The sequence below is a fragment of the Myotis nattereri genome (genome assembly GCF_964212035.1).
Source record: "Myotis nattereri genome assembly, chromosome: 11".
Lineage (NCBI taxonomy): Eukaryota > Metazoa > Chordata > Mammalia > Chiroptera > Vespertilionidae > Myotis > Myotis nattereri.
This window is the reverse complement of record NC_138086.1, coordinates 47,803,894-47,817,236: the sequence shown is the minus strand read 5'-3', so window position 1 is coordinate 47,817,236 and position 13,343 is coordinate 47,803,894. Positions and strand designations below refer to the sequence as shown.

Genomic DNA, 13,343 nt, shown 5'->3' with positions numbered 1-13,343 from the left:
GCTAAAAATTGCATTAACTGTACATGGACTAAACCCTCTAATTAAAAGGCAGAAACTGTTAGGTTTAAGCTGTTTACAAAAACCACCTCAAATATAAAACACAGATTAAAAGTAAAAGGGTGAGAATGCTATCAGCCAAAATGCAACAATAAGTAACTCCAAATTCTGCCTCTCTTTAAAAGCAATAAAACAAAAAACAGGCCAAACTGTCAAAAGCAACTCTTCTTCTTGAACTCTGAGAACTAATCAAAGATTTATAGCAACCAGGGGAACACTAGCTGAAGACAAATGCTGATCCTCAGAAAGAATAGTGAACGTTGTAACATTTTAATTTACCCTAGTCCCAAACCTCCTCTCTAGTCCAGCAGTAGCTCTGAATATAACAGCTCACATACCTGATACTGCAGGAAGCAGAAACTACCTCATTCACAAAGAATTCTAATCATTTATTCTGAACTGTCTGGTACCTCCCTGGTAGACCTATCTTTACCTAACTCCTGGAACTGGCTTAGCGCTAACTGCTTCCTGGGAGACATTTGTCGATACCATAACTTAGTTGCTGCTGAGGTAATAAATAACAGAGCAAACAATGGACTAACCATACATGTGAAAGCACCAGCTAGGAAATGAGATGTCTGTAAGGACTTTGAATTACTCTGGCAAATTCCTGGTATTCTGGGAGAACACACACACACATACCCAGAACTGTGCACATGTTCAGGAAAGACCTGAAAAGACCTTAAGCTCTCAACTCCTGCTGACCTTGAGGCTCTGAGTAAACAGGAAGTAGAGGCTAATGCAGTTGCAAATTGCCTGGCTGAGTGGTGAAAGTACACCTGAACACACACATGAGCCCTTTGGCAAAGACTGGAAGAATTTCTTGGTCCCGGGCATTTAAGGGGATTCCTATTAATATTACAGTTACTGGGTTTATTACAATACCTAGTTTTCAACAACAAAAAATGTATAAATGCCAAGAAACAACAAAGTATGACATATACACGGGGAAAAAATTATTGGAAACTCTGCCTGAAGAAATCTTAGACACTGAATATACTGAGTATACTAGAGCAAGACTTTAAATCAGCTATTAAAAATGTACTCAATGACTTTTTAAAAATCTCATAAGAACTAAAGAGAAGTATGAGAATGATGTCTCACCAGAGATTATCAATAGTTAGAAAAAAAAATTTTAAGCCAAATAGAAATTTTGGAGTTGAAAAGCATAATAACTCAAATGAAATTTTCACTAAAAGAGCTCAATAGCAGATTTGAAAAGGCAGAAGAAAGAATAAGCAAACGTCTAAATTATGCAGTTGAAAGAACAGAAAGAATAAACAAGGGAGAAAATTGAACACAGACCTGTGGGCATCATCAGGCATGTCAACATACAGATAATGGGAGTTCCAGAGGAGAGGAGACAGAGAAAGAATACTTGAAGAAACAATGGCTGAAAAACTTCTAAACTTGATGGAAATCATTAACGTGCATATTCAAGAAGCACCAAGTAGAAAAAAAATCAATCTACTAGAAATAAGTGTATTTAGCAAGGTTGCAAAATATACAAAAATAAGTTTTATTTCTGAAAACAAGCAAAAACATTTAAAAAATAAAAAAATAACTGAAATATCTAGGAATAAATCTTTTAAAAAGCCATTTTACAGGTACATTTTACCTGTACACTAAAAACATTAGTGAGATAAATTAAACAAGGCTCCATAAATGAAAAGGTATACAAATTGCTTAATGACATCAAGTAGTGGTTTATGAATATACTTATAGGTATACTGTCAATTGACTTTTTTTTACCAAGTATGCTAATTAAATTTAATGGTTCAAAAGAAAATAACCTTTCAGAAAATATTGCCAAAACAGCTAAATATCCAAAGATTTTTTTAAAAATCAGTTTTGGCTAGTTATTCTATACACAAAAATTAATTTAAGATCCATCATAACCCTAAATGTGTAAATTAAAACAATAAAATGTTCAGAAGAAAACATAAGGCAGTATCTTTGTGATCTATGGCAGGGAAAGTTTTATGAGAAAGAACCATAAGATACTAAGCATAAAAGATAAATATGGGTTAATTGGACTTCAACAACAACAAAATTTCCCCATTCAAAATATTTTAGTAAGGAAATGAAATTCCAAGCTATAGGCTGGAGAAAAAATACTTGCAACACTTATATCTGATAAAGAGATTATAGCTAGAATAAGTAAATAACTTCTTTAAATTAATAATAAAAGAAAACCCAATTTTAAAAACTGGCCAAAATATCTGATCAGCTATTTCACAGAAGATAAGACAGACCTGTAAGAATGGCCTATAGGCACTTGAAAAGGTGCTTAAAATCACTAGTCATCAAATACATGCAAACTAAAACCACAGCTAGATATTGTCTCATACTTACCAAAATGACCAAAATTGAAAAGACCAGACCCTGGCCTGATATGCCAAGGTTGCAGGTTTGATTCCCAGTCAGGGCACATACAAGCAGCAACCAGTGAATGCATAAATAAGTGGAATGACAAATCAATATCTATCTATCATCTATCTATCTATCTATCTATCTATCTATCTATCTATCTATCTCTAAAATTAAAGAAAAAAAAAGACCAATAATCCCAGCCATTGGAGAAGCTGTGGAGAAACTGGCACTCCACTGCTTTCTTGAGGGAAATGTAAAATGGTACTACCAGGTTGCAGAACTCTATTGAAGTTTCTTCTAAAGTGAAACAGAACTACCATATGACTCAAATATTCTAATCAGTATTTATCTAAGAAAACATATGCCTACAAAAATAAATGTGTAAGAATATTCATAGCAATATTATACAAAAAAAGCCTAAAACTATAAATAACACTGATGTTCATCAACTGGTGAATGAATAAACAGATTGCAGTATAACCCTAAAATGGGATACTGGTCAGCAATAAAAAGTAATTTATTACTGAAACATTTTAGCACATGAATAAATGTCAAAAAAATTATATTGAGCAAAATAATCCAGGCATAAAATAAGACTTGCTATATGATTTTCCTTATATGAAGTTTAAGAACAGCACAGGCAAAACTAATCTATGTTGACAAAAATCAAAATGATTGTTAGAAAGAGTCATGAAAAAATTTTCTGTGCTTATTAAAATGTTCTGTATCTTGCTTTGTCTGGTGGCTACCTGAGTGTACATAATTATTAAAACTTGTTAAACTAACAAATGCACTTATAAGTGCATTTTATTGTATGTAAATTATACCTCAATAAAACTACAGAAACATACTTTTCCTCATTTTTATTCTATTATTAATCCTTTTTCTTTTTCAGTGCTTTCTCTAACAGGCAACATCAAATGCATTTAGCTTATCTCCAGCTGCTGTTGCTGTTTTCAACTATGACTTATTCATATTGACAATGATGTTAGGCCTTTAGGGACATTTACTTCCACAGATAAAAAGTTAGTTGAGCCCTGGCTGGTGTGCTAAGTGGTTACAGCATTGGCCCACTCACTAAAGGGTCTGGGTTTGATTCCCAGCCAAGGGCACGTACTTGGGTTGCAGTTTCAACTCCAGGCCCAGCCTGGGCACATTTGGGAGGCAATGAATTGATGTGTCTCTCTCACATTAATGTTTCTCTCTCTCTCCCCCCAGCCCTCCCTCCCTTCCACTCTCTCTAAAAAAAAATCAATGGGAAAAAATATCCTCAGGTGAGAATTAACAATTACAACAAAATAACTTAGTTGAAAAATCAATCAATCAGAAGAATGACCCTAATTAAAGGGTGGAATTTCAATATATGTGCATGAGGTTTTATAAACTCAGTGCTCATGGCATTCTGGAAAGAAGAAATCATTAATACAAAAGCCCTATAATCAGATATGCTGGTGTGTCAGAGGAAGAGTGTGATTGGAGTACTTGAAGTGGATTAGTAAAGATTAGAGTAATCTATATATATAAAAGGCTAATATGCTAAGTGTCCGACTGTCTGACTGGTTGCTATGAGGCGCAATGACCACTAGTGGGGGAAGATGCTCAATGCAGGACTGCCATGGCACACACTGGCCATTTACAGAGAAACAGCACCGCGGACTTGGTGCTGACAAAGCAATATTTGGCTTCCTCCAATTGGGACACAGGCCCCACCACCACCCCTGAGCGATACCTCACCAAATCGTAGCTAATGCTGCCAAGATCCCATGGCACAAGATGCGGCCCACAGCCCAGCCCAGCCCTGAAACGGTGACTGTGGACACTGGGTAATGATGTCACATAGCAATTCCTGGCTTCCTCTCCCTAACAACTAGCCTCCTTGGAGTTTTTTCAGCCCAGGAACCCAACTTGCTTTATAGCCAGGTGGAAACATTTTACACTTTAACCAAATGTCTGTGAAGCCTTTTCCCGTACCTCATCTCATTTGATCCTCACAGAAGTCCTGGAGTAGGGAGATAGGAGACTTGATGGAATCCTATTTTCTTTTCATTAGCCAGAAAATGGAGATTTAGAAAGCTTAGAAACTTGACCTGACTGAAAAGAAGTAAGAAATGGTGTACCTTCAAAATGACTTCAGGTTTTCTCACTGCACAGCATATAGTCAAACACTGATGCAGTTAAATATTTTACCCTTTGTTCTCCCTACGTGATCTACAATAATAATCTGCTTCATGTTGATACTTGCTGCTTGCTGTGTTGCTGACAATTACCTGAAAGAGAAGTTGGGGTGCTTCACTGGGCTGGAAAATTTTAGCTAAATCAGCAGGCAGGTCTAATTAAGCAAGTTTACCTATATATATATATAAAGCTCTCGCTGGCGGCATTCGCGCACGTGTTTCAATCTGTCATTGTCAATCATGAATTTAGTTGACACTTCTATTATACAGAAAGGGAAAATAGTGATATTAAAATATTTCTTCTAATTAATTTCCTTTGAATGTGCACAAATTCGTGCACTGGGCCACTAGAAGGATATAAGATCAGAGAGAGAGAGAGTCAAATCATATAGTTCCCATGAGCCACCATAAGGACTTTGAGTTTTACTCCCAAAGCCATTTGATGTGTTTTGAGCTGAGGAGTTCAGTGCTGTAATAGCATCTTCATTCAAGTGGCTATATTGTAAAGAGTCTGAAGAGATAGGTTAAAGGTCGAATCAGGGAGATAAATTAAGAGGTTATTCTAAGAACTCATGAGAAAGATGGTGATGGCTTGGGTTAGGGTGGTAATATCTATATGCACTTACTTCTCCTTCTACATAGAGTAGATGATTAAGTAGACAACTCACAGCTCTGTCTATTGCAGCCGTGGGAAAACTACAGTCCGCGGGCTGGATCCGGCCTGTTTGAAATCAATAAAACTAAAAAAAAAAAAAAAAAAAAGACCGTACCCTTTTATGTAATGATGTTTACTTTGAATTTGTATTAGTTCACACAAACACTCCATCCATGCTTTTATTCCGGCCCTCCGGTCCAGTTTAAGAACCCATTGTGGCCCTCGAGTCAAAAAGTTTGCCCACCCCTGGTCTATTGGAAAGTTCTTCCCTCTTTATTATCTCTCAAGGTCACCCTTGATAATATAGTTGTCACCCATCTTCAATTTTCACCCACAAACTGAACCAACCCAGAGGCCAACTAAGCTCTGATCTTTTCCTTTTTCTTCAGCTGACCAAACAGAACCCCCTCTACACATGTGACCACATGGGCACAGGAAAGGGGTGTTGGTGAAATTCCATTGAGCTCCTTGTTCATGCAGCTTACTCGTGCCTTGTGGTCCTACTCAGCTATAGATCTGGATACACCATTTCCATCTAACAAGGGATTTTTGTCCAACTTGGCTGACAGGACTCAACTTATAATGGGCTGTTTGGATGTCTGAAATCTTTATATCCCATGGTGAAAAGTTGTGTTTCTATTAGGACCCAGTAACATGCCAGAAGCTCTTTCTGAAAAGTCAGGTAATTCTTTGCTTGAGGTGGCAAGGCCTTCTCCCTTCTCCATGGGCCACTGTTGTCATTTCCCTACTGGGGCTTACCGTAAGTTCCATACCACATCTTTTCCCACCATGGACACTCCAATCCATGAACATGTATAAACTCTTGTCATTACTACTAGTGTCTCTGGCCTTTGCACTTTCACTCTTCACTCATTGAATCATGTAGCGTTTGGTCTAAAATAGCAACTCTTGGGTCACTGATGTGTTCTCAGTCCTTTAGTGTATGCTTGAAAAAAAATCCCCCCCCGCCCCCCGCCCAGTGCTTTTTATTAAATTGCTTTTAAACCTATTTAAGACATTCACATATAATCTTTAAATTTTTATTTTCTGTTTACAAAGAATTCCAATATCTATATGGGATGGGGCACTTGGAGAAAATTATATTATTTAAGAAATGTTTTAAATCTCATAATTTAAGGAATCCCTACCAACAAAGGACCATGGAAATTCTCTTCCTGAAAAGCTGATTTCAAATGTTTTTCATGACTCAACCACTATTTATTTTAATTCTCTCTAGGCATGAAATGGCTTTTTGAAAAAAAAAAATTTCATTAAAGTTGTTTATAGACATATTTCCTAGTCCAATAGCCTTAAACATATTTTTCTGGTGTGAATAAAAATGAAAAATAATGAAATGTGTAGCACATTTAGTACGTGTGCATCTTAACTGGTTTTTCTTACTCTTTTGGGCAAGAGTTGCTCTGGTGAAGAGATAAGGGAGAGCTTTCCAACAAACCACCCACATTCCCTCATAAAAATGAGGCCAGTCTTGGTTTGGGTCCAGCCAGGTTGGCTGCCTGTAATTCATTATCAATCTTTCCCAGAGCCCTATCACATCTCCCCCACTCCCTTGTCACAGCAGAATTCTAATCAGGCTTTTCCCCCCCAAGCGAAGGATTTCTCCATGCTGGCTCAGACCTGGTTTGGAACATTTTATTGGCAATACCGGTGTCATATTCAGGAACCACAGACTTTTTGTCAGACTGGATTAGCTTGAACGACAAGTATCAATAGTCAACTACATTTGAAATATTGTTCAAGTACCTAGAAATAATAGGCATTAAAATTCATTCTGTTCACTGCAACAAACCTCTAAAGATTTCATGTCCTCAGTGGAACCGGCATACTGTAATTGTTATTTGGAACTTAATGTAACCTCAACAGCAGTGGAGACAATACAGTCCTCTCATTACGCACATGCTCTAGGATCGTTTATTTTAATGCTTTCAAATAAATATGTTCCATGCAGCACACCACAATAAATAAGGAGCAGCAACGTTCTTCTAGTAAATCCATTCACAATGTGAGTCACCATGTAAAACACCACATCGCAAGTCTTTGGCCCTGTACCATAGCATGGAGCACACCACATCTGCACCTAATCATATCTGGCTTCATATGGATTTAATAGGACTATGCCAGAAGTGCATGTAAGCACAAATTTAACCCGAGGTTTCCAGCTATTAAATACAGCTACTAAGTAGTTAAAAGGCAACAACTAAACCCATAAAGCCCCCCCCCCCCCAGCCCCCGCCCTTATTTCTGAGGCAGAAATATAAAGATAAAAATGCTCTGGTGAATTTCAGGTTAGTGGAGCCAGGGTGAGATACATTTAGAGCAAAGCTGGCACAATATGGCACCCAAATGTCATGGCAACACTGATACTGAATGGACACAGGTCACGATGGGATGGATGACTGTAGAGGCTGAGCTCTGGAAGGCGGAGGTGGGGCTGGGGTGGGGTGGCTCACTTCCACTAGGCAGACAGCTCCACGGCGCCTTCCTCCTCGCTGTCAGCTCTGTTAGCACGGATCTCCACGAGGGTCCTGGCAAATCGGGTCCATTCATCGTTGTGGGGCACTGCAAGCTGCAAAGCAAATGAATGGGAAATGGTGAACGAGATGTCCTTATACCTAAAAGCCTTGAAGCCAGCATGACTGCTGCTCCTGAAGCTGGTGTTTCCCTCGGAAGGTAAAGGAAACCAGATCTTCATTCTTCTTCCTTGAATCAGTTAGATTCCCTGAAGGGTTGCTCTGAAACCGGTACTGTAAGGGCGCACTGTCACTCTCAGAAGCAAGATCACTCATGGAATTTAAAAAACTTTAACAAGTTGTGTGAACTATACTATTACGTGTAACAGCCATGTTAAAGCACCTTCAGTGATGGAAAATTCATAAGCAAACCAGACTTAGAGTGGAAACAACAAATAAAAACCGCCATATTAACTAGGATTTTGAAATAACGGTGGCACTGTCTTTCTAAGTCAATGCTATGGATCCTTCTTTTAAAAGTGTCAATGCCAAGCCAGCGTAGCTCAGTGGTTGATCGTAGACCTGCGAACCAGGAGGTCACAGTTTGATTCCTGGTCAGGGCACATGCCTGGGTTTTTGGGCTCAATCCTCAGTAGGGGGCATGCAGGAGGCAGCCAATCAATGATTCTCTCTCATCAGTGTTTCTCTCTCTCCCCTTCCTCTCTGAAATAAATGAAAATATATTCTTAAAAAATGAAAGTATTGTTAATGTGCCAATATACATGACAAAAGTCTAGCTACAAATACAAAGAAATCTTACTACTATGAAATAATGCTTTGGCTTTTCCAGCAAGATCTTATATGATACCTATGAATAATAGCAATAGTAGCTAAAATTTACCAAAAATTCTGTTCACGGTACTTCATATGTATTAACTCATTCCTCACAACAATCCTATTTCGGGTAATATTAGGGTTGCATTTTACAGAAGGAATCGAGGAACAGAAAAAAATCACCCTACCAAGCTTGCAAAGCTAGCAATATCAAAGCCAAGATCGTCTGGTTCTAGTATTTACAGCCTTAGCTAGTATGCTATACTCATTCACTAAAAATGGGACTTAAAAAATTTCCCAAAGAATATCTTATTCTGTGCACAATTTAGTGAAGAGAAAATTACCCCCACCCAATATGAATTGCATGCAGAAATTTTCGTTAGCTGATTTAAAGGATAACAATTTTTCTGCATAACATCCAAAAATGAATTGCTTAAAGAAACCAGACAAGTGATTGGAATAGAAAAGAGAATTATTTGAAACTGAGAAGCAGGGTCAAGTAGACATCTCAATGGTTTTCAGATAGAATAAAATTGATTTAGAGTGTAGAGCCATTTTCTTGGAGGATTACTCTATAAAATGGTATAATCCATCTCTATAGGCACTAGTGCTATATGCACTAGTGCTATCCACATTTTCTATAAACATTAATAACATGTTCATTCTAATAAATATACATTACTTTAAACTATAAATGAGGCAGCAAATAAATCTAAGCTTAGAGATCACTTCCACAGCTGAAAAACTACCCACTATATAGAACCAAACAATTAGAACTTTAAACTTTTATTAGAGGGGATGAGAGTCTCAGATACTATCTGTCCAAGACAACTTACTGGAGAGTGGATCACCATTCGACAAAGTATGTCCTTCAATTAATGTTCTAGTACTAAGGTTAAATGTTTCAAGAGTTTAATTCTGGAAATAATATACAGGTTGGGGGAGTAAATCCTACTTATTTTGAGAAATGGTATACTGATAAGAATTCTCATTTAGTCATATGAATGTGTTTTTGAATGGTTAAATACTTCCCTAGTTATTAAAATGAACCCAAATTTGTGTTTAGGCAATGACGTAAGTTCACAGTAGTATTGAATGACACTGTCACTCCTTTGCTCAGTCCGTTTTTTCACTTTGAGCTCTTTTCCTAGGTTCTGTTATTCTTCATTTTTCTCTTCAATTTTAGAAAATATTTCACTGGAGATATGAAGCCCATACAACAAATGATACAAAAAAGCTAACAAAAAACAAAAGCAGGATAGGGTTGGTATCATATTTATATGAGATACTAGGTCCATTTCTTTTCTCTCTTCCAACTCTTGACCAAGTCTTCCGAAAGAACCACACACCAAAAGCCCAAGAAGAGACAAAATCTAATCATGATAATGTATTTATAACTTTTTTTTCATATAAGGAGTATATTGTTCATAAAGATCAATATGCTCTGGGAGTTTGGCTCCTAAACATAACACTGGATTATTGGTATATTCGTACAAATTTAAGTTAACATATGACGCCATATGTAATGTTTTATTGATATCAACATCTAGAAACTATATACTAAATTGAGACAATAGGTAAATATGTTTACACAGTTTCATGTGGTAGTAATGGCAAGACTGTTAAGAAATGACACTAATAAAAATTATGAAACAGTAAGGTTAGGATATGAGCCCAGATACAGTTGGGGACAGAATTGAGTATCACTTATGAACTATAGAGTTGCACATCTAACTTTTCAAAAATAAATTTTATTAAATTTAAATGTTTCTCATAAACAAACGAAAATACCCTACAATGGAACTACATTTGACCTTCTCCATGGGGGTGGAAATAGTAGTACTATTATACTAATACTTGTCCTTAAAGATACAGGTTATCCCTCATAAAAGGTTTCATAGTATTCTAACATATCCTGTCCTCCTTTTGATTTGTGAAAGTTTCACTTAGTTTGGGAAAATATTAGAAGTTTGTTTTTTCAAAACTCTGTTCTTTCAAATATTTCCTCTCCAGAAGATCATAAAAAACACAGAAATGCTAGTTTGCTTCAGTTCACACAAAAATTCTAGAGTTGAACACAATGGAAACACAGATGCTTCCAGAGACTTAAATTGACCTACCTTATCCTATTATATGTTTTCATCTAGTTGACTATAAAAATAACCCAAGATGATTGTAATGTTAGATTTAGAAGGTGAACTGTAGACGGCCCCATTTTTAGAATTAAGTATCACCATCAGGAAGCATTTTAAGTATAATCTTAGCTTGAATGTGTGAATTCGTACTCACAGGCTGTTTCCACACCCAAAGTAATAATTTTGGGCATTTGAGTTCCTTGTGTGGAAGACCAAACAGGTGTCCTACCAAACAAGACCCCTGTACATTTTACAGCTCTGGCTGGAACAGACTCTGTCCGGACAGCAACGTCCTTCTTACCCTTGGCGGTGCCTGGCTCTTCTTGCCTGGTCCTCTCTGATTAGAAATTGCTAGAAAGGAGTCTCACCAGCATCAATGCATCTGGGACTTTCTTTAGGTGACTTTTAATCTAATAAGACTTCAATCATTAAGTAAGAAAAATATTTGTTCATGTTTTTTAGTTAAAGAAAAACTCGGCCCCATATCCTTCTAACCAGTATGCAACGTCATTCCATCAGCATGGAATGAGCACCAACTCTCTGTCAGGCACTATGCCAAGAACTGAAGATACAGCAGCGAATCATTTTGCCATATGACGACTATGAAATACAGATAAAAATTAATGTATCATGTTTTCTGAGGTCAAAATGTGTGAATACCGGCATAGGATTTTTTTTTTAAACTTAATGACATTCAAAATATGAAGCGGTTAAAATTTACCCCTACCATGACAATTGCAACATTTCCTGGTATGTGTTATGTGTCAAGCAAGTAGCAGGAAACGAATGGCATGGTAATGACATGGCTTTAGCATCTTCAAGTTTCTATCAAGGCATTAAAAGCTAAATCTAGAGCATTGCTATGGCCTTTTCTCCTAAAAATAATAGTTTAAAATAATTTTCAAAGAATTTGTATTTGTGATAGGAAAAATATTCACAAGTGTCTAATGGTGATGATTAATTTAAATCATTTAAAAAGTCTACTGGAAGCACAATGAAGAAAATAGCCCATAGTCATACCATGAGAAAGAACTCATAAAGATTGTCCAGTATTGTACCGAGTCAGAGTGGGTCTGGAAATGTTTTCCTCCTTCAGATTCATTGGCCGAAGCCCACATCCTAGGTCAGGATGACTCAGATTTTCCCTCTGCTTCAGATATGGCTGGTTCACTCCCAGCCCGTTAGGTGACTGTTTTCTAAAATTTTGCTAAATGTATAAAGCACATTTATGCCAAAAACACTCAGGCCTCTGATGCCTGAGATAAGAAAATCTTAGCTCTAAGAGTGACCACCTTTTATAGATATGATATGACCCTATTTTTATAGCCAAGACCAAAAAGGTAGTTTCTGAGGTAGCAATTTGGCCTAAGGAGGAGGTAAAATGAACCTCAGCTTTGAACAGGCGACTTAAGTCCTGCTCTCATCTTGGTTACTGGCAATGGCTAGGCACTTAACCTCTCATTGCCTGAATTGTAAAATGGGATGATGATGTCCAACCCATTTATCAACAGAGATGTGGAGAGGATGAGAACGGTAATCTAAGGGGAGAAAATGCCATGAGTTCAACACAGAATAGTCATACACTCTTTTTCTCTAAACCATGACTCAGATTGAACAGGTTCTTAAAAATGATATGTAAGTGAACGTTATCAATTCCATAACATTTATGTGGTTTGGTTTTTGTGTCCTTTCAGAAGTAATTCTGCTATTTGCGATGGGAGGACTTTAAGGAACAGGGCACGGACCCCTTTCTAACAGGCAGGAAACAGAAGTACAGGATGCTGAAGGATTTGCTAAGGACAACAGAACTTTCCCACGTTGTTCTGGTCGTGTGGCGCAATCAGAAGCCTCACCCTTTTAAGAAATGCCAGCATACCGGGCCGGAAGGGCAGGCAGGCAGGTCATGTGTGTTTTGAATCACCTGCTAAGAGATTCTAAAGATTATTTTGAATGTTCTAAGATTCTTGGGAGATGAAAGGTGATCTTAATAAAATGCAAAAGTGCAAAACTTGTAGAGAAATCATGAAAATAGAACATTTTAGTCCCTCTCTGCCTCACAACTTCTGAGGCTGTATCATGGATCTGTCCTCTCCCCTCTGAGTGGCCTGGAAGGTTCCTCTGGACCCTGCCCCACCCTGTCCCTAAACAGCTCATCAGCTAAGCATGGGGTGTCTTGCCTGAGCTTCTGGTGCATGTCAAGGGAGGCACAGGCTGCAGAATAACTCGATTTGGAGAACGGAGGCAGATCATGTGTTCTGTCCCAGCTGCCACTCATTTGCTGTGTGACCTTAGGAAATGTGTTTTAACATCTCTGATCTCCAACTTCATTTGTGAAAAAAGACTTTTGAGACCCAGCTCCTAGGACTGTTGTGAATAGTAAGCATGACCAAAAAAAAAAAAAAAAAAAAAAAAAGAGCGTAGCACAGTCCTTGGCACAGTATAAACCCTGAATAAATGATGCTGGTTTTCCTTCTTAATGCTTATTTCCCTCTCCTCCATTTTGTTCTTTTTCCTTTTGTTTTTGCTTCCTTCCCTCTTGTTATTCTTTTATTTTCTACTTTTCACCTATATAGAGCTATATTTTTAGAAGTATTCTTTATATTCTATCACATTTGATTCCTTTAAAACCCACCTAAATCATTTC

The 13,343-nt window shown here is 37.4% G+C and overlaps 1 protein-coding gene across 9 annotated transcripts in view; it reads right to left on the bottom strand.

Annotated features, from left to right (window-relative positions):
- Positions 1-6,896: 6,896 nt before the first annotated feature.
- The window catches only part of DYNC1I1 (dynein cytoplasmic 1 intermediate chain 1), a 276,554-nt gene continuing 270,107 nt past the window's right edge, over positions 6,897-13,343 (bottom strand). For all 9 annotated transcript variants that reach the window (XM_081102249.1, XM_081102252.1, XM_081102256.1 and 6 more), the window contains one exon: positions 6,897-7,846. In XM_081102249.1, the coding sequence (XP_080958375.1) occupies positions 7,736-7,846 (111 nt within the window). In that variant the 3' untranslated portion in view covers positions 6,897-7,735. The remainder of the gene's footprint in view (positions 7,847-13,343) is intronic.